Source organism: Callorhinchus milii, unplaced genomic scaffold (assembly GCF_018977255.1).
Source record: "Callorhinchus milii isolate IMCB2004 unplaced genomic scaffold, IMCB_Cmil_1.0 Scaffold1, whole genome shotgun sequence".
NCBI classification, from domain to species: domain Eukaryota; kingdom Metazoa; phylum Chordata; class Chondrichthyes; order Chimaeriformes; family Callorhinchidae; genus Callorhinchus; species Callorhinchus milii.
In genome coordinates this window covers 26,328,657-26,354,410 of record NW_024704742.1, presented here as the reverse complement: position 1 = coordinate 26,354,410, position 25,754 = coordinate 26,328,657, and the positions used below count along the sequence as shown (strand labels likewise).

Genomic DNA, 25,754 nt, shown 5'->3' with positions numbered 1-25,754 from the left:
TACTGGTGATTTAAACACATGATTTTTTTGTGCAAATTTCACATTCGTTTCATATCGCATTCCTTGCTTTCCTCTCTGGAATTTTTCCGATTCAGCCCCAGCCCACTCTGTCTTAAATGAGTTTCACTGAATGAATGAGTGGGTTTCACTGCTATCTCTGCTAAATAAGAACCTCAGCACTCTCCCATACCACAAGTCCTGTAGCTCAGTGGTTGGAGTCCTGTAGCTCAGTGGTTAGAGCACTCGCCTTGCAAGCAAGAGACCTGAATTCGATTCCAGGCAGGGCGAAACCTTGGGCAAGTTTCCTTCTTCCACACACCCAATAATAATCCCTCCAAAACAAAACAATAATAAATTGGTCATTTTCAATCCACGACTATTTGTGGGACACAATTGGGTGCCGTGTTTCGCATACAAATATACAGTCAATTCACTTTACAGTCTATTCTGTGAAGCGCTTTGAGACGTCTAGAAGACGTGAAAAGCGCTATATCAAATGCAAGGTTATTATTATTATTATTAAGTCAACTGGCAGTTGGCTCCCCTCATTCTCGCTTGCCGTTTTCTTCCATTTCTATTACTGCCAATGAGAGACATAGACCAGATTAAGTATCCCACAACAACAACTTGCATTTATATAGCGCCCTTCGCGCGAGGCCGGGTTTCAGAGCCAGGAAGGCAGTTCAGCTCATCAAGGCTGCACCAAAAGGCCAACAGGACCAGATTAGAAAGGAGCCTGGTGAACCAGAGATAGAGCATAACCAGACTCACATGTGCCACAGCATTCCTGCAGCTGAGGAAGGCTATGTTCCTACGTAGACCACTTTCAAGTGACCATATTTGGAATATGAAACAAGTGCCTAACAGCTTTCAATACAAATGAACAGGACATTTTGTATTTAATAAGGGTGATATCAGAGCAGGTAGGTTACTGCTATCAGGCTAGACTCGATAGGTTAGGTCTTTTTTCATGAGGGAAGAAACATTTAGTAGGGGGTCTAATGGAAGTGTTTAAAATTATCAAAGGGTTCGATAAGGTAACATAGATGAGGTGTTTCCATTGGTTGGGGAGTCCGTAACCAGGGGCCAAAATGAAAGATAGTGACTAGGGGACTTAATAGAGAATTTAGGATGAACAACCTTATACAGAGGTTAGTGAGATTGTTGAATTTACTGCCTGAATCAGGTAGTGTAGATGCATTCAAAAGGAAGCTAGACCTTCACATGAGGGAGAGGGGTATGAAAGGGTATAGGAGGGGCTAAGGAATGAATGAAGATTTGTGTGGAGTATAAATAATGACACAGACTGGCTGGGCTGAGTGGCCTGTTTCTGCACTGTACATTCTTTATAAAGCTTTGCAAGTCTTCAATTACAAGCTAAATAAATGATGATTTTGAAAATGAATCAACAGTTTGCTCTACTATTGAATTACAGTGAAATACCAGTTTAAATGTTAATGATGTACTTTAAATATCAGAATTTATCAGAAGGAACCTCCACAGAATCAGAATAAAGTGACATATCAGTTCAAGTAGCACTCAAGGCTGACGCTTGAATCTGGCCGGATATTTTGACTGGCAGTATCCCTCAGCTATATGAAGGAGGCTAACTGGTCACTGACAACTGCAGTCAGTGGATTGACGCTGGAGCCAATCTATCTGTAAAAAAAAAATTAAGGAAAATGCAAAATACTGCAGATGGTGGAAATTTTAAACAAAAACAGAAGTCGCTGGGAACACTCAGCAGGTCAGGCAGCGTCTATGGAGAAAGGAAAGTGAGTGCAATATTAAGCTTCAATGTGTCCTCAGTCTCTTTGAAGGTGCCTTGCACAGATCTGCTTTGCCTCTCGGTTTTTCTCTGAACATCAGTTACTGAATGTCAGGAACTTTCACTTTGATTGCATTCCATTGCGTCTCGCTCTGAATTGGTCAAGCATATTATTGATGTTGTATTCCTCTTCCCAAGACACCAAAATTGGTTGTTCAGCCAAAGGTTTGTCTGATCCCTGACACAATGGTAAATCCTCTGTGAAGACATCAATATATGAAATACTGTATGGATTTCTGATTTGAATCAGAGAGAATCATTGAAATATCTACAGTAGGATTAATGGTTTGATCTTTGAAGGTCAATTTATTTTTCAAATACAAGATAATAACAAACATTTTAAAATCATATTTGAATAATATTACGCTCCATGATTAACATACATGTGACAGAACACTGCATAGAGTGAATCTTTTGCTATTCTGGTTGTATTAGCACAAAACTTACCAGAGATATTACTTGGTATCCACCTTGATTGATATGCAGAGAAATAAGCATCTGCTGCTCATGCTTTGCACTTCCAACTTGTGGACGTATTGCTCAATGAGTAGGGTTGTGTGTTTGAATTGTGGGCAGGAGGATAGTGGCAATGGTATCATGTATTTCATGCTGAGCTGTGCAGTTTCCCAGGGAAATGCAGGTATCTGGTACCTGCTACCCACTTAGTGAGGGCTGAAACCCTTGCTTATCGGATAGCAAATTACCAATTTGTGACTATCTTCCATGGGGGTAGGTAAGCAGAGTCTCCTTGAAGCTGAGTTGACTCCAAGCTGATGTGTTTGGCAACAGAATGGCAGAATTGAGTCCGACCTATGTGACAGTCTTGGTATTCTGGCTTTCTGAGCTAGGCGGGTCCGTAGTACTCCAGGACTGATGACTGGCTAGCCAGCCTAGCTCAGCAGCAGGACTTAGAGGGGCAGATCAGTCACTAGGGACAGGGATTCTTCTCATCTGCACCTGTTAACTCTGCAAGCCAAAGCCCTTAAGGGTAGAGTGGTTCAAGCTGGATAAGCAGTGGGAAAGCTTGCCAGTCAATATTGTGACGTCTGTTGCTTTCTATGCTGTTTTTACCCAGGGATTACAATGAGCATATAAAAAAGTTACATTTGTTGGTGATCATGTGGTGCATTCTTAGTTTGATAAGATCCTTAACTAAATCTTGTAACAGACTCTCCAAAACATATCTTCTGGGTAAATTGAGATTTGTAGACTAATTTACAGCAATTGCCATGGATAGAAACAAAATCATATTCATTAAAAAGAAGGTTGAATAATTCATTTCTGGCTGCTAAAGCATGCATTTGCATAATTGTAAATTGTAGAAAATACCTTTTTATAGCTCCATGGTAAATACAATATACATATTTAGCACAGAAGTGTCTTAATATTAATCCTTGTATTTGTTATATATTGCGTCTTTCAGATCAAGTGTCTCCAAAGCACTTCATTTTATTTTAATTTTATTTTACCTTAAAATGTGACTGTAATTGAACCCAGAGGCCAGGTTGCACATGGCAATGTCCTACAAATAATCCTGAGAAAATTAACAATTTTATCTTGGGAGTTGTTGGGCAGAATACCGGAAAAAACTTCCTTCTTTTGGAATTGTGCCATTGGATCTTTAACGTTCAACTGTAAAAGTTTAACAACTTATCCAAAGGATGCCACCCTTGACAGTGGAATGCCTGGCCTGCATTCCACTGAGGTGGCAGTCTAGAGCTCATAGTCCTACCACAGGACTTGAGCCCACAACCTCCTAACTCAGAGGCAAGAGCGTTAGCAACTGAGCCAGGCTGATATCTAGCTCAATAATAGTAGGCAGAACAATTCTCTATAGCAGGTTCGGTCAGATAACAATAATTACATTTGCATTTCATATAGATAGTGGCTTCTTTAAATAATGTTTTCTACACACACTAAAACAATTTTGGAAATTCGGGGATTTAGTTGCCTGGTGTTTGTACGAGCGATGTGAATGATGGAAAGGTTGTGATAACTTTTTGTCACTGAGTAACTTATCCCCAGACGTTAAGAGCAATGCCATGAAATGCAATTTATTGGCTTTTGCATCAGTGGCATCATAACTTCTTATGTCGAGCCCATTTCTCCTCCTTTCCTCCAATACACTTTACTCAGTACAGTAAAATCCTGTAAAGCAGAGCTTTGAGACGTTTGATGATGTGAAAACAACTCTGTATCATCTGCAAAGATTATAATAATGATGATAATAATAATAAATAATTATCCTTGCATTTGCTATAGCGCCTTTTCGCGTCGTTGAGAGTCTCAAAGTGCTTCACAGGATATACTGTAAAGTCGATTAATTGTATTTTGTGAGCAAAACGAATCAACAAATTACATTTGTATAGCACCTTTCACGTCAGGAGGACATCCCAAGGAACCATTTATACAATCCCAAGGAATCATAGCATGATCTCTTACCTCCCCGTCCTGGGCCATTTTCGAGTGACCCTTCCGATCACTTAACCCAGCAGCAAACTGGAGTGGAATGGAGCCTCGGAGCAAATTACCCTGAACCCGTGGAGCAGCCAGCCTGCCCATGTCCATGCATTGCTGAGAAAAGTCTCTAATCAGTGGGCACTGAACTCTCAATGCAAAGAGTTTCAGAAAAGGAAGTTAACTGTATTGGTTAAACTACAGCTACCTCTGCTCTTGGATCCACATTATGTTGCAAGGGTTTTTTTAAAAAAAGAATGATTACCCTCTGCAAATGCCAACTATTCTCCATATTGCCAGGAATACACAAAAATTACGCTAAGTGTAATATCGAGGACCTTTTGTTCCACTGGAAGGGGGGGTCATGCAGCGTTGCCCCCTTATCACAACCATCATCTATAAGTGCGGCTTATACCACAGCCATTATACACTGAAAATAAATATTAATGGGCTGCTCTTCAGATCCTTGAGCACAAGAGGAATTCAGACACTGATACAGAGACAAAGTACAGCACTGTGATGGAGTTTGTTTGGTTAGTAACCACAGCAGGCATAGATAGACCCAATATGCTGATTATCTGTGCCCGTTTACACTGTGATGCCTATTTGAGCAATGCAGCATACGTGTGACCTGACAAAAAACAACCTGTTTGTGATCTGATTTAAGAAACACCAGCCCACAAACTGCCAAAGCTTGGAAACTCCCTTCCAGCCTGGGTATATCTCATTGATGCAAGCATCTATTCACTGGTTTCTGGCCTACCGTGTGTAAATTATCAATGATTTACAACACTGCATCTATTCATGCTTGGATTAAGAGCTCCTTTACTGCACTCTTTGCAGTTTCTAAGGGTAGTCTTGTGCTGCACCCTCCCTATAAAACGTGTAAGCCTTTTGTTCATCTGCCAAGCTCGCTGCAGTACCTTAGGATGCATGGTTTAAAGTGAACATCAACATTAATACAATGGGCAGGATGTCCTCCAGATGTGTGATAGATTTCTATGTTTTCTTAATAATAATATACCTTGCGATTGATATAGTGCCTTATCATGTTGTTAAGATGTCTCAAAGCGCTTCACAGTATATACTGTAAAGTGAATTTTGTGGGCAAAACGCAGCATTCAATTGTGCCAATCCCACAAACAGTCATGAATTGAGTGACCACACTTTTTTTTGAAGGGATTATTACCCCTGGAAAGTGATCTACCAATTGACTAATAAACCTGTACTTACTTACTGCTAGGTAAACAGAGGTGGGTGGAGTATGGAAACTTACGCCCAGGTCCTCATTTAAAAGATATTAACATCTTTTAAATACCACTGACACTTATCCTTTCGTCTCATTTAGTGCATTTCTGAGGGGGTGTGGTGGGGGTGTGGAACGGGTGGGTACTGACGACAGTTTTTGCTACATAAACATGCAGAGTTTACATTTCTTTGAAGAGGATTTACACAGTAGTACATACTAGAACGTGTTTGGGCTGTGTGATCAGGAGGAGGTTGGCCACATACTATTGGGCAGGACTATCCACTGTCATTCGCAAATGAAATCAGGTTTGTTGCCCTTCCTGGGCATAACGGACATGTGCACAACATACAGAAAGTGATGTTAGCAGTTATGCGGTTCACTGAAACCAGCCACTGAAACATTGGATCCATGTTATTGTGAGGTTCCCTTGCTTTTGATTTTGATTTACGTGGTGATACACAAGAGATGTTTCCGCTCTAGAGGGGGAAGGGCACCATTGGCATGTAAAAGCATTAGAAAGAATTTGGATGGTATTAGGAAGGATTTTTGCAAAGTTTGCTCAATTCCGTGCCTAATCCTTAAAATTAGTTAAATTACACAAAACAACTGACAGATTGTAAATACAAAGCCAAGATTACGTGGGCGCAGTTAGACTGGATTACAACATTAAATGAGCAGTTTTATAAATTGCAATCAGGTCTCATTGTCAATGCAACATGGAGCAAAAGTCTTGGCATTCATTCATTGGAAACACTACAGTAAATGAGAATTTTTGTTATGTTGGATCGATATGTGATCCACAGGCCCTTTCCGTCTATATCGAGGAGTTTTTCATTAAATAAGTGGCCACATGTTATAAATGTAGAATTGCATAGAATGATACAGGGTTCAAACAGGCCATTTGGTCCAACTCATCTCTGCCAGTGTTTATACTCCAGCCCTCCTATTCCCCTCTATTCCCTTCACCTTTCATGTATGTACAGAAATGCAATGATGATTTTTGATGATGATGATTTGTGCTCCAAACACAACTTCCGACACTGAGTTCTGTATTTCACCACCCTCTGCATGAAAAATTTCCTCCTAACCTCCCTTTTACATCTGCTACTGGCTTTCTTATCTTGATATACTTGTTCTTTAAATTATTTCTTTACCTTGAACGGCTCTATATAAATGCAAGCTGTTGCTATGAATGTGTAGAGTATTTGTGGCAGGTGTAATTAGTAGTAGCATATTATGCTATGCCTGAATTTACTAACTTTAGTAATTTACTAATAAGTATTTACTAACTGCTGCTATGGAGAGAGCATCCGTTGCATGTTTTGCATGCTTCACAAAATATATACTGCATTTTGTGGGCGAAATGTGGCTGCCAATTGTGAATAGAAATGTCCCACAAACAGTCGAGGATTGAGCCCAAAAAAATTTCTCCCATAGGCAAAAATGTCGTAGGTATCTGCATAGTGATGGCTATTATGGTTTTGCAGTGAATCACAAAACTGATCCCTTTCTTTTGATTTATTTGAAATGTGTTCACTCCAGGATCCAAAGGATGGAGCTGATAATGGGAGGATATTCCACAGACGTTTCGGAATTCTTGGTGAAGGCAGAGAGCGAGAACTGAATAGGTTGCAGTTTCACCTGGTAAAGAGAAACACGACTTACAAAAATGTCCAAGAAAGGACGGGGCAAGGGCGAAAAGCCCGAGGCACTAATAGATGCGTTACAGGCTGCCAACGAGGAGCTCAGGGCTAAATTGACCGACATTCAAATAGAGCTTCAGCAGGAGAAAGGCAAGGTAGGTATGATGACCACCATTGGAGGCACATTTTGTGAACAGTAAATAAGGACAAAACACAGAGGTCTTTTGTACACTGATCATGTTAATAACAGCATTTTTCACATTGTAAAGACTTAAGGAAAGGATGACTTTATTTTAGTAAGCACTTTAAGGTACTCTGGCTGGGTACAAAATAAGGCTAACCTTAATATTAACATATTGAAAGAGGTAGAGATGATGCCATGATATTTGAGAGTATTTCTTAATTAATAGTGTTTTAACTAACTGGTTTTAGTATTTTGTAGTAGTGTTTCTTGAACTTGACTTGAAAAAGCTACAGGGCAACTTGTACCTCACTATAAAATGCCTCACTAGAGTATGTGTTCACTTATAACGCGGGTCTCCTGCAGATGAGTTATTGCTCAAAGCAGGGTACACTTCCAAGTTCCTGTGTGGACTGGCCAGTGTAGTCTTTCACATGAGGGAGACATCTCAAAGTGTTTCCCAGGCAGGGCAGAATGGCTATTTTGGAAATGGAGGAATTTTCCAAGGGCACTCACTGTGAAAATAACTGCACCATGGCCAGCTCCCCAGAAATCAATTGACTTACTTTTTGTACAACTGCACATTGGCCTTATAGGCACTTACACACTAGTGCAAACAGGGCCCTTCCACCCAGCACAGCCGCTGCTACTTCCTTCTTGCACAGGTACAGGCTCTCAGCAGCTTGACTCTCGCATGGTGGGATAGCCAGTGTATCTAGAGGGGAGGAAAGCTGCCACCATCGCCGAGACTATGGTGTGTACATTAGCAATCTGCCACCATCCACCTGGAAGCCATCTACCCTGAGTCTGGGGAATGAAGGTGGCCAAGGTGGTGCCAGAGTTCAGATGATATGAGAGGTCTGGGGGGGGGGGTCTTGTGCTTTTGTACATTGTTTTATGCTTTTTGGCACAGCAATGTGCCCACAAACAGCCATGAAGTGAATGATCAATTTTAGCTGGGGGATTGAAATGAACAGCCTGTGTGTTTTTTTGGGGGAGGTGGAATTGTTGACGAGAACACTGGGAAACATTTTCTTCTCGTTTTGAAAAGTGCTGAGGAATTTTTAACATCTGCCTGAATCTGCCTGAACAGCCAAAAATAGGGCCTCGGTTTAACATCTCATCCAAAGGACAGGTGAAGTGATACAAGGCCAATTCAGCTGTCAGAGGCTTCTAGTCTCCAAGCATTTACAAACACAAATCAAAGCTACCCTTCATGTACTTGTGGGTTTCCTTACTTTTGCATCCAATTTCCTCCAAGTACAAGCTGGTGATTGATATGGTGGCTGAAAAGTGTTCTGGGAAACAATGTATAAATGACACATCGTGATGCCAAAAAAGCCTCAGGACGTGAAGTGTATCTGAAGATCGAAGAAACTGCTGTTCTCAGTCTGCATTGTGACCAGTTTACAACATGAGTGCAAAGATGACGCCGATTACACAAAAATTTTGCTGGAAACCGTTCCACTTTCAATGACTCAATTGATAAGATTTAGCAAAACTTATTTGATAAACCATAAAGTGGTTAAAAATAAGATGAAGCATGAATTGGATAACAAAACCAATTTGGATTCCAGTTCATGGATTATCTGTGGCCATCACATTTATAATTTGAGACTTGAAATGGTGACAATTCACCTTGTTAATTGACACACTATTTGCTAACACTGGCAAACGTTTAGTTCTGCATTATGTTAGCCCCAGTATCTTATTTCCACAGACGTAGTCATTTGTCTCTGCTACCTCTCTCATTGCCTTCAGCAACCTTTGGTCATTCATTTGGTCAGTATTTTTAGATCTCCCTGCTCTGTGTCCAGCACTGCATTTTGTGTTTAGTTCTTTTATGCATGAGGCACAACATAAATGTAAATTGTTGATTTTGTACTAACTTGGCGATCAAGTTTGATGCTTTGAATGCTTTCATACAAAGAGGTTCACTGAGACTTTCACAGCTAGATCCGAGTTAAAGGCTGTCTCTGCCCAGTTTTACTTTCGTGGAAAATTCTTTTAGCTCTCTCCAAACCTCACTGAACTAAGATCATTCGTTTCACTCTCAGCCCTCACCCCAAGGAGGAGATGAAAGCAAAAGTCCCTGAACTTTATACCAGCATTAGAGTTCTCCATTTTAATTCCGTATTTCAAGGCTGATATCCACGGTCTTAACATACCACTGTAGGTTTCAAGTCAGAAGGGACATGAAAGGTCACATTGTGGCCTAATAGACCTCCTGTATGCACAGTGCTACCTACATCACAAATGAGTGACTGACTTGACAGAGGGCTGCATTAATACATCAGAATGTAATTATACAGTTTTCCACTTTAACGTTAGCATAATTAAGTGGATGGTTTAAAAGGATTTTTTAATGTAGTCCTGGAGAGTTGTGCTTATTATAATGTGCGAAAAGATGCTTTAAGAGATGCAGATAAATTGTCGTACTCTTTAATAGCTTTTTAATTCTGTAATTTTGTAAGCGTGTGAGCACTTTGGCAATCTTCTATTGTTGGTTTCATTCATCGTCAGGCTGGTTTATGCTGAGCTTTTTTTGTACATTTTCTTTCTTTAAATATAAACTAAATGTAGTCTTGTCTCTCCAGATTAGCACTTACACTGAAGAAATTAGATATTATAAATTGAATAAAAATGGCTTTCTTTTCAAAATAATGGGAATGCTTTATCGTAAGATTATAAGAATTTAATTATAAGATTGAGTTGAATCTTCATCAGCAGAAATGTTATTGCACAGTATGTCACTGGGGATGTGTGTGAGTAGATTGAAGCTGTACAACTGGGCACTAATGGGAATAGCAAGATATTAGCTACAATAAAACATACAATTTGCTTCAAAGTGTGCACGATCTGAAAGTTTGCCAATTGCTGAAGGTGCATTAATTTGTAAGTAGCAATATTACCTTTTAAAGTAGATTTCTTGATTCTGAAGTATGTTATGAAGTTTCCTTCTTCTTTCAGCACCTTGGGACGTCCTCCTGCCATGAAAGGCGCTTTACAAATGTAATTTTGTTGTTTTTTTAAACGCGGTGAAGTTTGAGAAATTGTGAAACATGAATAAACTAAACTGAGATGCTCAGCAAGCTCCAGCCTGCTCCACTTCCCCCACCCGGCCTGGCCCACCATCGACATTCGGGCCTTCAGCATCTCTACCCCCACCCTTTGGAACTCCATCCCACAGTCCCTTTGTCTTGCTCCCTCCCTTGACTCCTTCAAGGCACGTCTCAAGACCTTCCTCTTCGATGGTGCATTCGGCTACCCTCCTACCCCTACCCTCTCTGCCCCCCGATCCCAGCTCCTTGCTTGGGTCCAAATCCGTGACTGTCCAGCACCTTGGGATGCCTTTCTGACGTGAAACGCACTATCCAAATGTAATTTGTTGATGTGCAGCGTCAGTGCTGAATTGTGTGTGTGCAGACATTTTGTGTGTACTTTAGTGCAGCATCAAAAAGTCAGGTTCTTTTAACCTTAAGCACAGAAAGCAGGCTTTTACATTGGTGTGGTATGAACAGCATGTCAATTATGTGAACTGGATGTGTATTCTTGGTGCTGAGTTTCTAATCCTCGCCATAGCCAGTGGGACTTTTTTTNCTTAAAACTATGGTTTCTCCTTGAAATTTGGTCTGTTTGTAGAATTTTTCATCAGATGAGGCCATTTGGCCCTCTTCTGTGCTGGCTACGTGAAAGAACTATCCATTTATTTCCATTCTCGAAAAGCCGTCCTCACTCAGGTGGGACTCAGGTTGCAAATCCCAGCAATAACAGGATAGAGTCTTAACCAGATGCTGACCGCAACAATCACTGAAACTGCATATAACCCTGTGATTTATGCAGTGACCTAATAATTTTAGTAGTTGTAAGTTAGAGATTGATCTGGGACTGTCAGCAGCCAAAAATCGTCTCATTTAGCCTTAGTTTAAGAACATAAAATATTAAAAGAGAATTCAGACTTTTCCTTTCACAGATCAAACAAATTCTACTCTATTGTGAATTCCAGCCACCCAATCTATAACTACCGAGAGAAATTCCTATACACATACTCCCTGATCCCCAAAGGCAATCAAACCAACAATTATTATTCATCGGACAACTTTCTCACATTCCCCAGCCTTGTCACCTTGTCTTTTGGAGTATTTGCTCATCTCAGTCTGTACCAATGCCTTTAACCTTCAACACTGTTCTCAACTAGACACTTATCCATTTATTTCTTTGAAGAAGTTAATCAATATAGAATCAATGGCTTTTGTTAGAAGTATGCTCCACATAACCATTACTGTGCAGTGAAAAATAATTCCTTCCAATCTCTGGTCTCACCTGAGACTTGTTAATTTTAAACCTTTGTCCTCTAGATCTTCACTCACAGTACAAGTCAAATAACCTTGCTTAGATCTACACCATTAGTGCCCAATAGCATTTAAAAGACCCTAATCATGTTCATGTTCAATTTTAATGTCTTCAGTGAAAATGTGCCAGACTGTTGTGCCAGCTTCTCATAACATTTAGACCTCAATCCCAGAACCATCCTATATGAATCTTCAGATTTTGCATACATTCACCTACAAAAGTGGAGGAAGCAAGGTCAAAGAGATAAGAGGTTCAGTGAAGCAAGCAGATTTATTTAAGATGTGGTATTTCAGCCAGTGTTTCATATCCAAGTCACAACTTTTTGTCATTACGACACTCCAATTGGACTGAAAGTTGGACCAGGTATTGGACCTGGGTATGAAATTTTGATTGGAAGAATACATTTTTTTTTGCTGGCCTTTGTGAGGCAAAACAAACGGTAGACAAAGGAAAAGCATTATTCCTTTATTTTGAGTCGAACTGCAATGCAGTTTCAATGCCAATTTTAAATTGACTGCCCTTGATTCTTTCATAGGTCTTTAGAGGCTTTGTTTTGTCCTACCAGTGCACCATGCATCTCTCTGCCAAATCGGTCTGGCCTCATTATGTACAAGGGAGCAGACTGCACTGAAATGTTGCACGGAATAGATTGCAGCTGTCAGAACGTTCCCATTATACTGCCCAAACTGACTACAATAGTGAGTCACTTCAAGGCCAGTCTGATGAGTCACACACTGTATCTGTGGAAGATGCCCAAATCCTGATACGTGGATGTTGTAGGCTAATTGTATCTGATGTGTGCTAAAAGTACGTTTCAGTTTTATCATTCTGAGCTGAGGTTCATTGATGTGTGACGTTTAGGGAATCAGCTCACATATATCACCTCTATACCATGCTGTCATTGTCTCTTGTGCCTATTCTGGCATACTCTTTTGACTGCAATGTTTTGTTACATAAGCAATCACTACACTTGAGAGTAATTACCTTTGAAGCTCTTCAATATGCTTTGACATGATGTGGTGCTATAATTTCAAGTGAAGGGATTTTATCAAATGCAAGGATTATTACTACTATTTGCTCACTCACCACTTAATGTTACTCAATGCTTGCAAAGCATGGACAGTGTGCAAACTGGGGTTCTGAGACAAATCAATTTACTAGCATTAGTTCACCCACAAATATACAGACACTCTACTATACAGTAAAAGCCTTTGAAGCGCTTTGAGTCACCTTTCTGACATGTTAAGGTGCGATACCAATTACAATGAAGTTGACCAGCTTGTGGCATAATGCTATGTCAAGTGTTTTGGAGTAGTGTGCTTATTTATTTGCAAATACTTTTCATACAAAATGACATCTGCAGACAGCAGTAAAGATTAAGAGGGTACAGGTTCATGGTTGTGAAGGCTAAGTTTAGGACAGACACCAGGAGGTATTTCTTTGTAAAGCGGGTGAAACAGGCTTTTAGGAATCATAGTTTAAACCAGGATTTTTAACTAATTTAAGAAACCTTCATAATACTAATACAGTACTTGGATTTGATATTAACAACATTCATGCGGGGAGGATATCTCAAAGCACTACACATGATATATTGTAAGGTGAAATTACTTTTTTGTATGTTGTAGGCAAATGTCGTCCTGTGGCTCATTGGTTAGAGCACTTGCCTCGCAAGCAAGAGACCTGGGTTTGATTCCCGGCAGGGCGAAACCTTGCTCAGGTTTCCTTACTCCGCATGCCTGATAATAATCCCTCAAGAATTTTTTTTAAAAAAGGGTCACTTCAATCCATGACTGTTTGTGGAACACTGCTGTGCACAACTGGCTGCTGCATTTTGCCCACAAATATACAGTCAATTCACTTTACAGTATATTCTGTGAAGCACTTTGAGACATCTAGAAGACATGAAAAGTGCTATATCAAATGCAAGAATTAAATGTTGCCAATTTTGGGCACAACAGTGTCCCACAGACAGCCAATGAAGTGAACAACCAAATTCATAATACAGTAATGGGAAGGTGGCGGATAGGGTGGATATTCTTGGAAGGATGAGATCAAATGAGTTGAAAGGTCTTCTTTGCCTCTCCTGTGATCTTGTGAAGTTAAAACAAAGTGTATTCATGCACTTTTTAATGAAAAGAGATCAAAGGCTGGTTGGATCATTGTGTGGATTCATTATCATGAAGGTGTGAATTTCTGCTTCATTCACTTAATCACTTATTTGAGGATTATATCAGGATAAGATGCAGTACAGCATTTTATTTTAATATCTGCTTTTCAACTACTCTTCAAAGGGAAGTCACCATTGATCAGACAAAGTTTTCATCTTCTAAATTCTAGCTGGAATGCAGTTTGAGAATTTAGCTAAGGATCATGTTTTTGGGGAAAGTAAATTTGTACGGTGCTATTGTGTTCTATATCCTTTAATCATTTACAAACTGTGCCTACTACTACAACAACAGTTCGGCGACAGGGGGCCAGGGGAACCTGGCCAGAACTAATGTGATGGGAGTTTAGTGCGGGTGAGTTTGCGGACGGCAGAGTTTGGGCTCAGCTGGATCCTGTGCATGGCGGAGCTGGGGAAACCGGCAAAGAGGGCATTTGAAAAGCTGAGTAGGTAGGTGATGAATTAATGGACAAGTGTTTGGCTGCATCTGGGGTAAGCTATGGTTGGAGATGGGCAATGTGGCGAAGGTGGAGGAAAGCAGTCCTGTCATGGACCGGATGTGGCGAAGGAAGGAAACTGTGGGTCAAACCTGACGCCCAGGTTGTGCATTGGTTTGGTAAGTGTGAAGAGAGATTAAGGAGGTCAGAGCCAAACCTATACAGTCAAACCTGTTCAAGGAAACAACCCCCATTCAGCCACCAACTCCGTTAACAAACACCCTGGAACAGCCCGGACAATGTGTGTAAACATGTCAATGAACCCTGATTCAGAGTTCCCCCCTTATATAAAGGCCACTTTGGCCAAGTCTTCTAAGAGATTGTTGAAGACAGGTTTGACTGTAGTTGTATTTGCCATAACAATAAACTCCATACATTGCCATTTTTCTCATATAAGTTAACATTGTGGAGGGATGACGGGTTAGTGCAATTCAATATTGTCCTTCAGTTCAGGTGACTGTGACCTCTGGTGTACTCCTGAAGTTCAGCATTAATGCTGTGACAGCACTTCTGCAGAGAATTCAAAGTAATGCTCTGTCAAGCTGTCTGAGTAATTGGTTTGTATCACTGTGATGTTTGCTGATAACTTTGTTATTTCTCAATGGAAAAAAGTAAACTGGTGTGAAATATTCAACATTTTGAAAGCTGCACAGTCAGATTCAAGCCCGAAATATGTGGTACAGAGGCTATTTACACAACAGCAATTTAGCAATTCTCTCTCTTCTACCTTTCCTCAAATCTTATTGTAAACTATCTTGACGTTTGGCATTTCCATAATGAACATCCACTGTGCCAGGCAGGCTGTGAAGTCTGTCAAAATACAGTGAATCTCCATTCATTATTGGTTCAAATATATTTTTATGCCAGTTTTCTGAAGGGAAAATAGTCTTTGAATAAATGACCGATGCTGTATTTGTGTGTGTGTGCAGAAGTTAAAGCCAATTCAGAAAACTGAAATGCCATTTCTGATTCTATTTTCGCTGCTTTGCACCAAGATTGGTGACTTGAGCCAGAAAAATAAAACCATCATCTTATCCAGACAATACTTTTTTTTTATTTGTGCTATTTGTTCACCTTCTATGTACAAAAGAATAGATGGTCATCGGTGGCAGAGTGGGAGAAATTACAAGATATTTCTCATTTAATACTTAGTATCTCACAGAAACCATTGATTTTCTTCAGACCATTTTCCACAAAATACTTTGTCACATTTACATCATAACTTTCTAACTTTGGTGACCTGGACACTGGCAGAAAGCTATTGTTGTGATAGTGTTTTTTTTAAAGTGAACTGAAAATGTCTCTCCACAGACATGTTGGCCCGTAAACTTATTTGCTGTTCTTTTGTTGCAGTCTGTTATTTTAGCGAGGTTTGTAATTCAGTAGCTCGGTTTCATTAGAGGAGAGGTTTATTCAGTATCGTTGCTGCAATTGGACACTTGCTTTTAGATTGCTTAATAAATATGGCACCAGGAGTTAGATTTAAAAATTGCCCATCCTGCCGCTGGCTTTTTCAAGCAATGGGTAGACACCCAGCAATAGTGCTTGTTATTTTCCCACATCTGATTTGCAGATGCGGATAACATACAGACAGTCAAATTCCTGAAGCAATCAGTAGCTGATGTATCAGAAGCTGAGGTATCTCTAGCCTGGGGTAGTTTGCTCTGAGGAAGCCAAACTAAGAACTTCAGATATCCCTATAGACTTGAAATGAATTGAGAAATTCCTTTTAAAGGGAATAATCCCCTTGGGGTTTACCGGCAGTAACAGCAACAAGAGCAGAATGTCATGATAATGAACGTGACTAGACCAGTATCTTGGTTAAATCATCTCCAAAGAGCTAAGGTACAAATCTAGAACAAGGTTATACATTGTGAGATGAGCGAGATTAAGCATCTAGCATGTCTGTCTTAACGATTCACAATTTTAAAACATTATTTTTATGTGCTCCAAGATAGTAGATCAAGATGACATACATTTAGAATTGCAAAGAGTAATTTCAAGACAGACACAAAATACCCAGTCCGATACTTTACAGTATATCCCATGAAGTTGCTAACAAAGGGCCCTGATTTCAATTTCTCACCTCCTTTCCTCCATCCCTGAAATTGATTGATTATTTTTTCTTACTACTGGGGGTGGGGGTAGAAAGAAACGCTTTACCTGCTGGTATGTTGGTCAAGTGGCCGTTCTGCAGTTTAGGTTTAAGGACGAGTAGTGGGAAAGCTTGCCAGGCAGTGCGTTCCACGGCAAGCTATGCAGTTTAGTAGGATAGACTTCAGCAGTATGCCAACGCACACTCTTGGGTCCCTAAACCCTGGCTTCTGCCAACTGCCCCAAATATTCTCTGGAATTAGGTAAGCAAGATGCATCCCTCCAAGGAGAGAGTGCACATTCCATTCCAATAAACATCTCTGGGATTTCTATGTGTAGGTGGGATGCTTGAAACTGTTTGGATACTTTTAACCACTGAGATGGGTTTTTGCATGTGTCAGGCCAGAAAAAAAAGGTTTGAGGGACTTTTTCATAGGAGTATAGTGGGAGCTTTTCTCTGCCCCTGGCCTAAAACTGTCCTGCAAGTCCTTGCTCTAACACTGGCGCAGCAAAGTGGAAAAAATGATCCATTCCATAGCTTCGCCATTTATAATTAATGTTAGTGATTACATAGGGTATGATTTTACAATCACTTCATTGGTAGCCAGGATAACGGTATTACAATTCTCCACTTGGTCCTGTTGGTAAAAGTCAGCTCGTGCCAGGTTTAACTTCCCTCCTGAACTGGAGCTTGGGGAAAAGGCTGCCAGCAAAGGAGCGGAAAGTTTTCTCTCTTATTTCCACTTTCCAACAGTAACTGTGAAGTGTGAGGCCACAGAGTCTATATCAGAGCCTGAAACTCTTCTCCCTTTTTGGGCACAGCCTGGAGTGTCGACCCAGCGATCCACCACAGTTAGAACTTTCTGTTTCATTCATTTACCTATAGGCTGATTATAAGTAATAATAATAATCCTTGCATTTGATATAATGTCTTATCATGTTGTTGAGACGTCTCAATGTGCTTCACAGAAAACATTGTAAAGTGGATTGACTGTATATTTTGTGGGTGATTATCTGACGGGCAAATGCAGCATTTTTGCAAAATTGCATGGATGATTTGACGAACAGAGAGATGGCTTTGAGGGAGGAACGGTTTCATATTAGTTGTACGTTTGGCTGCCAGTTGATTTGTGGAATGGCCGCTCACTCACTTTAGCAATAAACTGTCCTGCAACACAGGTGAAACAAAGTGGAAAAAATGATCCATTCCCTGACACTCACATTAAAGAAATACTGTAAAACTGATAGTCCATTAGATATGTAGCTTAAGTTGACCTACAATTACAATTACAGCCTGCAAGACTCCCACTAGTCCATTAATCCTTAACTGTCAATTTTATCCACAAGACACATCTTTGTGTAAACCTTGTTGAACTGAACATGTATGCCAATAGCTTAAAATCTCTGGCACCTGGCAAAGATGCACTATGGCCATTTTCATTTAAAAGGACCCAACTGGTGTAAAGACAAGAAATACTCGGATCAGAAATGTTGCTCAACTTGCTTAAAAAATACAAATACGTCTTCATGTCTCTACATCTGTAGAGATGAGAGTTTCTACCAAGGTCCTGGCCAACAATCCCCAGCTAAAATTGGTCATTCGCTTCATGTTTATGGGACACTGCTGTGTGCAAATCGGCTTTCGCTTGTGAAATGTACACTTTACTGTAAAATCCTGTGAAGCGCTTTGAGACATTCTCCTGACGTGAAAGACGCTGTATCAAATGCAAGGATTATTATGATGTACATGCATGCCTGAAAATATCCAGGATTTAAGTTGTGATGCAATCACCATTCACCCACAAAATAACAATATATTCTTTGACCGCTTTGAGACGCCTTAATGACGTGATAAGGCGTTGTATCAAATGCAAGGATTATTATTTATTTAGGAGTGATTGTTTCTTCACATCCAGCTATTTGTGTTGGTGAACCCATTTGAGAAAATAGCTACTTTTACCTTCTACTGGAGATAAAAATAGGTAATGCAGCTGAAAATGAATTTACACAAAAAACACTACATTTAAATGTAATCGAGTTTGAGGAATTCCCTATCTTAGTGATAGCTTAAAAGTACCAACAAAGTGTTAAGTACTGATATGGATGGATTTAGTTGAAGCAACTGGTGTGAGAAATGCTCAATTTCTGGCAATACAGTTTAGATATAAAGCATCTTTTACATTGAGAAGACGACCCAAAGTGCATTCACCGTGCTGGATGGGCAACTGAGCTGGCAGCATCTGACAAGACATGACAATGCCAAGTTTCTCCACAGACACCGAGACCAACCCTTTGCAAACAATGCTCTGGACTGGGCATCGAATCATAACATTATTACAGAAAAATGATTTGAAAGGTTTCTATTTGGGGAGAAAAAAATAACAAGGGAACTTGAGGACACTGTTATTCTTCTTGAAGTTGAGAAGCATTATCCTGAGCATAAGAGAGCATTGAACCAAAATAGCCATTGGAGAACCTCACTGAATAATTGAGGGGTTTTATGCAATTTTAAGTGATCCTTGTCAAATGATCCTTGCCAATATTCTTGGCAAGAAGTCTTCTAACAAATGTAATAATAATCCTTACAAATAATATAGAACCTTTGCCATTGGCAGGTCTCAAAGTGCTTCACTGGATTAGTATATAAAGTGGAGTGACTGTGAATTTTGTGAACAAACTACAGTACAAGCTTTGCATAAATTACACAGAATGCAAGACTTTTTGGCACCTTGCCAAACACAACGAGTACTTTGAGCCTAAATGTTTTTAAATCATGTTGGTTACTGTGGAACACTAGCTTTCAATAGCGAATGTTGAATTGAGCTGTCTGTAGCAGCCCTACAAAGAATCCCTTCAAAACCGATTGCAGGCTAGTTTTCGTGTTCGCTGGTTCCAGATAAATATCTTGCTTCTTGCAGTGGTTGTGCTGCTTATGATAGACAGGGCTTGTTCCTAGACCCTGTGCAGGGAGAATGTCATTTTCTTCAATAATAATAATAATAATCCTTGCATTTGATATAGCGCTTTTCACGTCGGGAGGACGTCCCAAAGCGCTTCACAGAACACACTGTAAAGTGAATTGACTGTATATTTGTGGGCGAACGCGGCAGCCAATTGCGCACAGCAATGTCCCACAAACAGTCGTGGATTGAAAAAGGATGTAGTATCCAATGGTGGAGTGGAGGGGATGAGGGACAAACAGGAGGCTGGAGCCAGCAGAGTGGAGGCAGCGGGTGGTGAAGTGGGGGATAAGCAGATCTGATAGGTAAGGAGGTGCAAGGACATGAAGGAAGGCTAGAAGTTTGCTCATACCTTGGAATATATTTTAGTGGCTGCATGACAATGTTGTTAAAATCCAGGGTATAGCATATGATTGATTAAATGTGGAATGTGAATTCTTGACTGACAAAAGAATTCCTTCAAGCCCAGCGCCTGAGTTCAGGTCGCAGCAACAACAACATATTATGTGTTTATAGCGCCTTTGACAACGGGAGGGCCTCCCAAGGCGCTGGACAGTCAACGATTTGCACCCGAGCTGGGGTTTGGGAGCAGAAGAGGTGGAGGGCAGGACGGTGGGGGTAGGAGGTTGACCGAAGGCACAGTCGAAGAGGAGGGCTGTAGAGGAAGAAAGGGAGGGGGCAAGGCGAAAGGATTGTGGATGGAGTTTCAAAAGACAGAGTTAAGTTTGCACATTGTGAGCTTCCTTGAGGGTTTAAGAGGTGGAAGCACCTTCTGGTCAGCACTGGACCATACACCACTCACTAGTTTCAAATCCTTGTCTGTGCTGAGTTAGCTGATTGAGTGAGTGTCCCTCGTGCTCTCCGTTCCACCATCGATGGCTGCGCTTTCTTTCAGCCACTATGCCCTAAAACTCTGGGACACTCTTCCTCTATCCCTCCACCTTGCGCTTTCCTTCCCCATCTTCAAGTCTCACTTGAAGATCTTCCTCTTCAACCTATGGTCACCTCCGCCTGGCTCGGTAACGTGCTCCACCACTGTCAAGCGCTCTTGAATGCTACGCTGCGTGGGGGGTGCTATATAAATGCAAGCAGTTGTTGTTGTCGAACACTCTTCTCTCAGGTATGATGCATTTTATTAGAGTTTACCATAATACGCAGGCTTGAGGTAACTGCTAATGAGGATCTGCTCCTCCCCCCCCCCCCCCACCCACTGCCTCCCCTCACCACTTACCCCCATGAAAACTTCTGGCATTAAGACAGTAGCACTATTGTTGTTAGTGTACCTCAGGGGTTTTCAGCTAATTCTGACCCCAATTCCAGATAATCCTGACTGACTCCTAACTCACATCTGTCTGTGGTCTCTAATCATTCTTGTCATATTTGATGGTTTCATTTTGTATTGAAAATTGGATTTTTTTCTCTCTCCCCGCACACTCCAATCCTGAAGGCATTTTGACACTCCCCCCACTCCTCATCCACTGTGGGGGGTGGAAGTGGGGATAGGGGTGGGGTAGTGTGCACAGGTGCTGGTCCCAATCTGTTACCTTGCCAAATTGGGTATTGTTCAAATGTGAAGAGTGAGACTACGTATTCTCAGCCCAGTACTGAACTGAAGCACATTTGCCGACAAATACACAGTCACTAAACATTACAGTAAAATTTTCTGAAGCATTTTGAGACTTCCTCCTGACTTGAAATTAAATGCAAGGATTATTATTGTTTGATGTTTTGCGTCAAAAAAGTGAAAGTTGAATTTTCAACAGGCCGCACTCAGAAGCACAGTGTAAACAGATCACTAGCAATCTCCATCATTGAAATGATCAGTTGGGTTCAATTAATTGAAGCTCCATTTGAGCACATTGTGTGTCAGAATTTAACCCTTTTTGATTGCTGTAGATCAGAAAGTATGGATGTATGCTCTGTCTATATCACTTGTGTAAAGTTGCTGCCACAATAACAGTTACAAAGTGCATTTTGCGAAAGATACAGAGCCGGAGATCCTTGCGGTAAAAGCTGCTTTATTGGCAAAAAAAAACCCAGCTGGTTTCATAGCAAGTTTTTAAAAAAAGATGAAAATCTAGAGAGTAACAGAAGCCAGGTCAATGTATGATGCCATTTTAGTGTCTGAACCAGGATGTGAGAGCTACAAACCAGTGGAGTTGGCTCAACATTTTAACGGTGGGTACATAGCTTTTCTAGGGATAAATTCTGCTTTTCACTTGACTGTATAGATGTTGCCACATTCTGTGAAAGTGATGGAGGTTAACAATTTCAAAGAATGCAGCATCATTTGAACAATCAATTAAAATTTAACCTTTATCCCTAGAACAATATGAACTAAGCCTTAAAATGTTTTGGCCTGGTCTTTGTTTGGACACAAAGGCCCTTCAGGGATTCACCCACTCCCTTTTATAATGCGGCCTTTTACTCCAGTTATCCTCCAAGTGTTAAAATAATTATCCTTGTATTTGCTATAGCTTCTTATCATGTCATTGAGGGATCTCAAGAATATTTTGTAAAGTGGATTGACTGTATATTTTATGGCTAATACGAAGGATAATACTTGGAATATTAGCAGGAATGAGGGAGCAATACAATAATAACCTGCCTGGTTATCTTGCCTTCTGCAGGTGAATAAGCTGGAACGGGAAAAGGTACAGGAAGTCAAGCAAGTGCGGGAGCTGGAGCAGCACAAGCATACGGTGCTCATCACAGAGCTTAAAGCCAAACTCCACGAGGAAAAAATGAAAGAGCTGCAAGCCGTGCGTGAGAACTTGCTGAAACAACATGAACAAGAACTGGCCCGAGCCATGAAAATCAAGGACTGCGAGATCCAGCGGCTCCAGTCCACGGTAAACGTACTGAGGGACGGAGCGGCTGATAAAATCAAGACAGCCTTACTCAACGAAGCCAGGGAAGAGGCTCGGAGAGGGTTTGACGTTGAACGCACCAAGATGCAGCAGGAAATAATGGAACTGAAATCTGTGAAGAAGCAGTTCGAGGAGTCCCTGAGCAACATTGTCCAGGCCGACAAGAAGAAAGCCGCTGACCTGAGGAGTGCGTATCAGTCCCATCAAGACGAGATTAGCAGAATAAAGAGAGAGTGTGAGAGAGATATTCGCAGGCTGGTGAGTAAAAATAAATCTCAGCTCTGACACTGCATCAAAATTCACATTGCTGTTCAGTGACTGCTGGAGCTGGAATTTCTAATCAGACTTAAATGATTATTAACATGATGTTTCTTGAGAAGCCAATGACTTTTAGCACATTACAAAATGACAGGGTCATATTTTATAACCCATCTCACTGTCTGTCTTCTGGGGAATCAGTATTGCCCAAAGTTCCATTGGGTCATCAGTTGTGATTGGCAAGATGACCAATCTTGACGTTGAATCCCTGCTATCCAGGGAATACAGTTACTCTTTATACACATTATATATACAGCAGTAGGGAAATTAACATAACTTCAGGACCCAAAGCGATAGACTACAACCCCTTGTCCCCAAGAGATTAAAAACACAAATAATGAATTAAAAGAGAAGAGCACTATGTAGTCATTACCAAAATTTAAAGAGAATGATGTTCTGGTCAAATAATATCTCTGATATATTTAAATATTATTATGTCTTATTGGAATAGATAAATCAATTCATACATTGACTATATTATTCATAATACAGTTCACTTTTATATAAAGCCTTTCACATCGGGAGAATGTCCTAAATCTCTCTACTAAGCAGTAAACAGAATTGTGCGAAAGATCCAAATTATACAGAAGTGAAACAAGACACAGTATTGGTTTTATTGTTGCGTTCTTTTAAAATTCTGCACACTGCTCCACAGCATTCGGTAGTCCAGCAGGTCCAGTAGTGGATGTTCTTGTCAATCCTGTTTAAATAGGAATTTAGAAATGAAATTAGTTACGTATAGTTTTCACTGCTTTCTTCTATTAAAGAATTCCCAGTCACTCTACTACAACAACAACAACAAAATTATATTTGTAGAGCGCCTTTCACGTTGGGAGGACGTCCCACAAGGCGCTGGGCAGTCAGAGTTTCGGAACCGAGTTGGGGGTTGGGACCGGGAAGGGTGGAGGGTAGGGGGGGAAGCAGGGAGATCGAAACCACGGTCAAAGAGGAGGGTCTTGAGATGGGTCTTGAAGGAGGTAAGGGAGGGGGCGAGGTGGAGGGACTGCGGGATGGAGTTCCAGAGGGTGGGGGCAGAGTGGCACAAGGCCCGACCGCCAATAGTGGGGCGAGCGAAGGGGGGAACGTGAAGCAGGCTGGAGCCCGCTGAGTGGAAGGAACAGGCAGGATGTTAGAGGGTTAGTAGGTCGCAGAGGTAGAGGGGAGCAAGACCACGGAGGACTTTGAAGGTGAGGACCAGGATCTTGAACTGTATCCTCTATGTGATGGGAAGCCAGTGGAGTCTAAGTCTGGTTTACTTTTGTTTCTAGTACATTTAATAAAGGGTGAGCAAACTCTTTCAGGAAATTCCTCTTTACACACAGTACTATTCAGATACTAATGACCCGATAAATTGGTCATTCACTATGCCTACTGTGTTTGCCTACAAATACACAGTCACTTTACTTGCCAGCAATACCTGTAAATCACTTTGAGACATTTTGATGTTATAGGTGCTATATCAAATGCAAGAATAATTATTATTAATAATGGATTAAAGAAGAAGGATCGCCCTGATCAACATCCAGCCAAAACATTTTTTTCAGTCCAGATGTTGACTGATGTTGACACAGCTGTCGTGTCAAACATTTTAACGTTTCATGTTTCAAAACTGCCCAATCTGAAATATCTGATCCGCTTGGTACGTGGAATATCTGTAATTTTAAACAAATGTAAAATCATTTCAAGGTCACACGCTCGTGCTTCAGTTAAAATAAACCCTTTCTTACTCCAATCTAATCAGCTAATTACCAAGATATGGTACCTCACTGGGGAGCCGCGAATGAGGGCAATCTCTCACCTCACATCAGGGAGTGACAACATTTGCATCGAAATTACTTCCCCTCTTCATTTCTGTTCGACTTCTGCTCTATGTGGGATTTGTGTAAAAGTGACTGATATTTGCTTTTGGACAGAGTGGAGACCGAGAGAACTTCATTTTCAGAAGGAGAATATAAGAGCAAACTATTCTGGTTCAGATTTAAACCACACCACATTTAAATCTGGTTCAAATTGTTTTGACAGGCAGCTCCCTCATCCCTGCCCTGCCGGTTTCCAGAATATATTTCTCGCTCCATTTTTTGTGACTGCATTAACTACAAAGAAGGTTTTGATTAACTGGGAGAATTTATAACTACAGCATTGGGTGGTAATAAAGAGAAGACTTGGGCCCATCTAAATTTTCTTCTACAGACCATATAGAAGTGTCAGCCTGACTCAGTTGGTAACACACTTGCCTCAGAAGTGGGAACTTGTGGGTTCAAGCCCCACATCGGGAATGTGAGCTTCCCAGTACAGGCTTATGTTCCAGGCAGACATTCCAGGGAAAATGCTGCAAGGTTGGTGATAGATAGTACACTCATCTCTGGGTCAAAAAGTTGATATGAAATAATTGTCCTGTATCATTCCTTCATTAAATTGGCAGAGTCAGAAACGAAGACAAGATAGCACAAGGTTGATTCTGTAATAATGAAAAGAGATTCATTTTCATTGAAATTGATGGGAGAATAATACATGAGCTAAGCAGGATTTAATTCACTTTTCCTGCTTTCAGGTCAGCCGTGAGGGTCAACAATCAAAGAGTGTGTTGAATATCAGATCTGTCTGTTCAAAGAAAAAAGCACAGCTTTACAAATTGGGGTCTATTTTATGCTGATCGCTCAAAATAGTAATTTTTTTCATTGCAATCTTCGTACAAAAAGATGACTAATTTTAGCATTCAGCATAAATATAGCCCTTTGTCAGCTGATGTACTTGGGAAGGGTGGGCAATTGTAAATCCTGCATTTCTATTAATACAGTAGATTTAAGTTTTTTAAAATCCTATTGAAATGAAATATTGAACTAGAACACAACACACTGTTGTTTGAAAAATACAAAGTACGTCATTAGTGCTGTTAACTATCTCAGCCAAGGTGGCAGCAAAGACAGTCTGTCTCTTTGCTAAGCCTTTATAACTAGAAATATAAATTTCCAATTGTCTCATTACTGTTCATGGACTCGGTGACCTCCACAGCCAAGCGGTGACCTCTGTCTCTTGACTCCCGCTGGCAAGTGACAGAGTAGCTACCAGTGTACTGGTTTGGGTTCACAACGATAAGGATCACAATTGCTACTCACTGTCTAAGGTCACACATGAGA

General features: G+C 40.7%; 1 protein-coding gene across 6 annotated transcripts in view; it reads left to right on the top strand.

The window, feature by feature from the left end:
* Positions 1-25,754, top strand: part of LOC103181087 (janus kinase and microtubule-interacting protein 1) — a 166,047-nt gene that overhangs the window by 68,001 nt on the left and 72,292 nt on the right. For all 6 annotated transcript variants that reach the window (XM_042338795.1, XM_042338803.1, XM_042338807.1 and 3 more), the window contains 2 exons: positions 7,077-7,332; positions 22,060-22,557. In XM_042338795.1, the coding sequence (XP_042194729.1) occupies positions 7,204-7,332; positions 22,060-22,557 (627 nt within the window). In that variant the 5' untranslated portion in view covers positions 7,077-7,203. The remainder of the gene's footprint in view (positions 1-7,076; positions 7,333-22,059; positions 22,558-25,754) is intronic.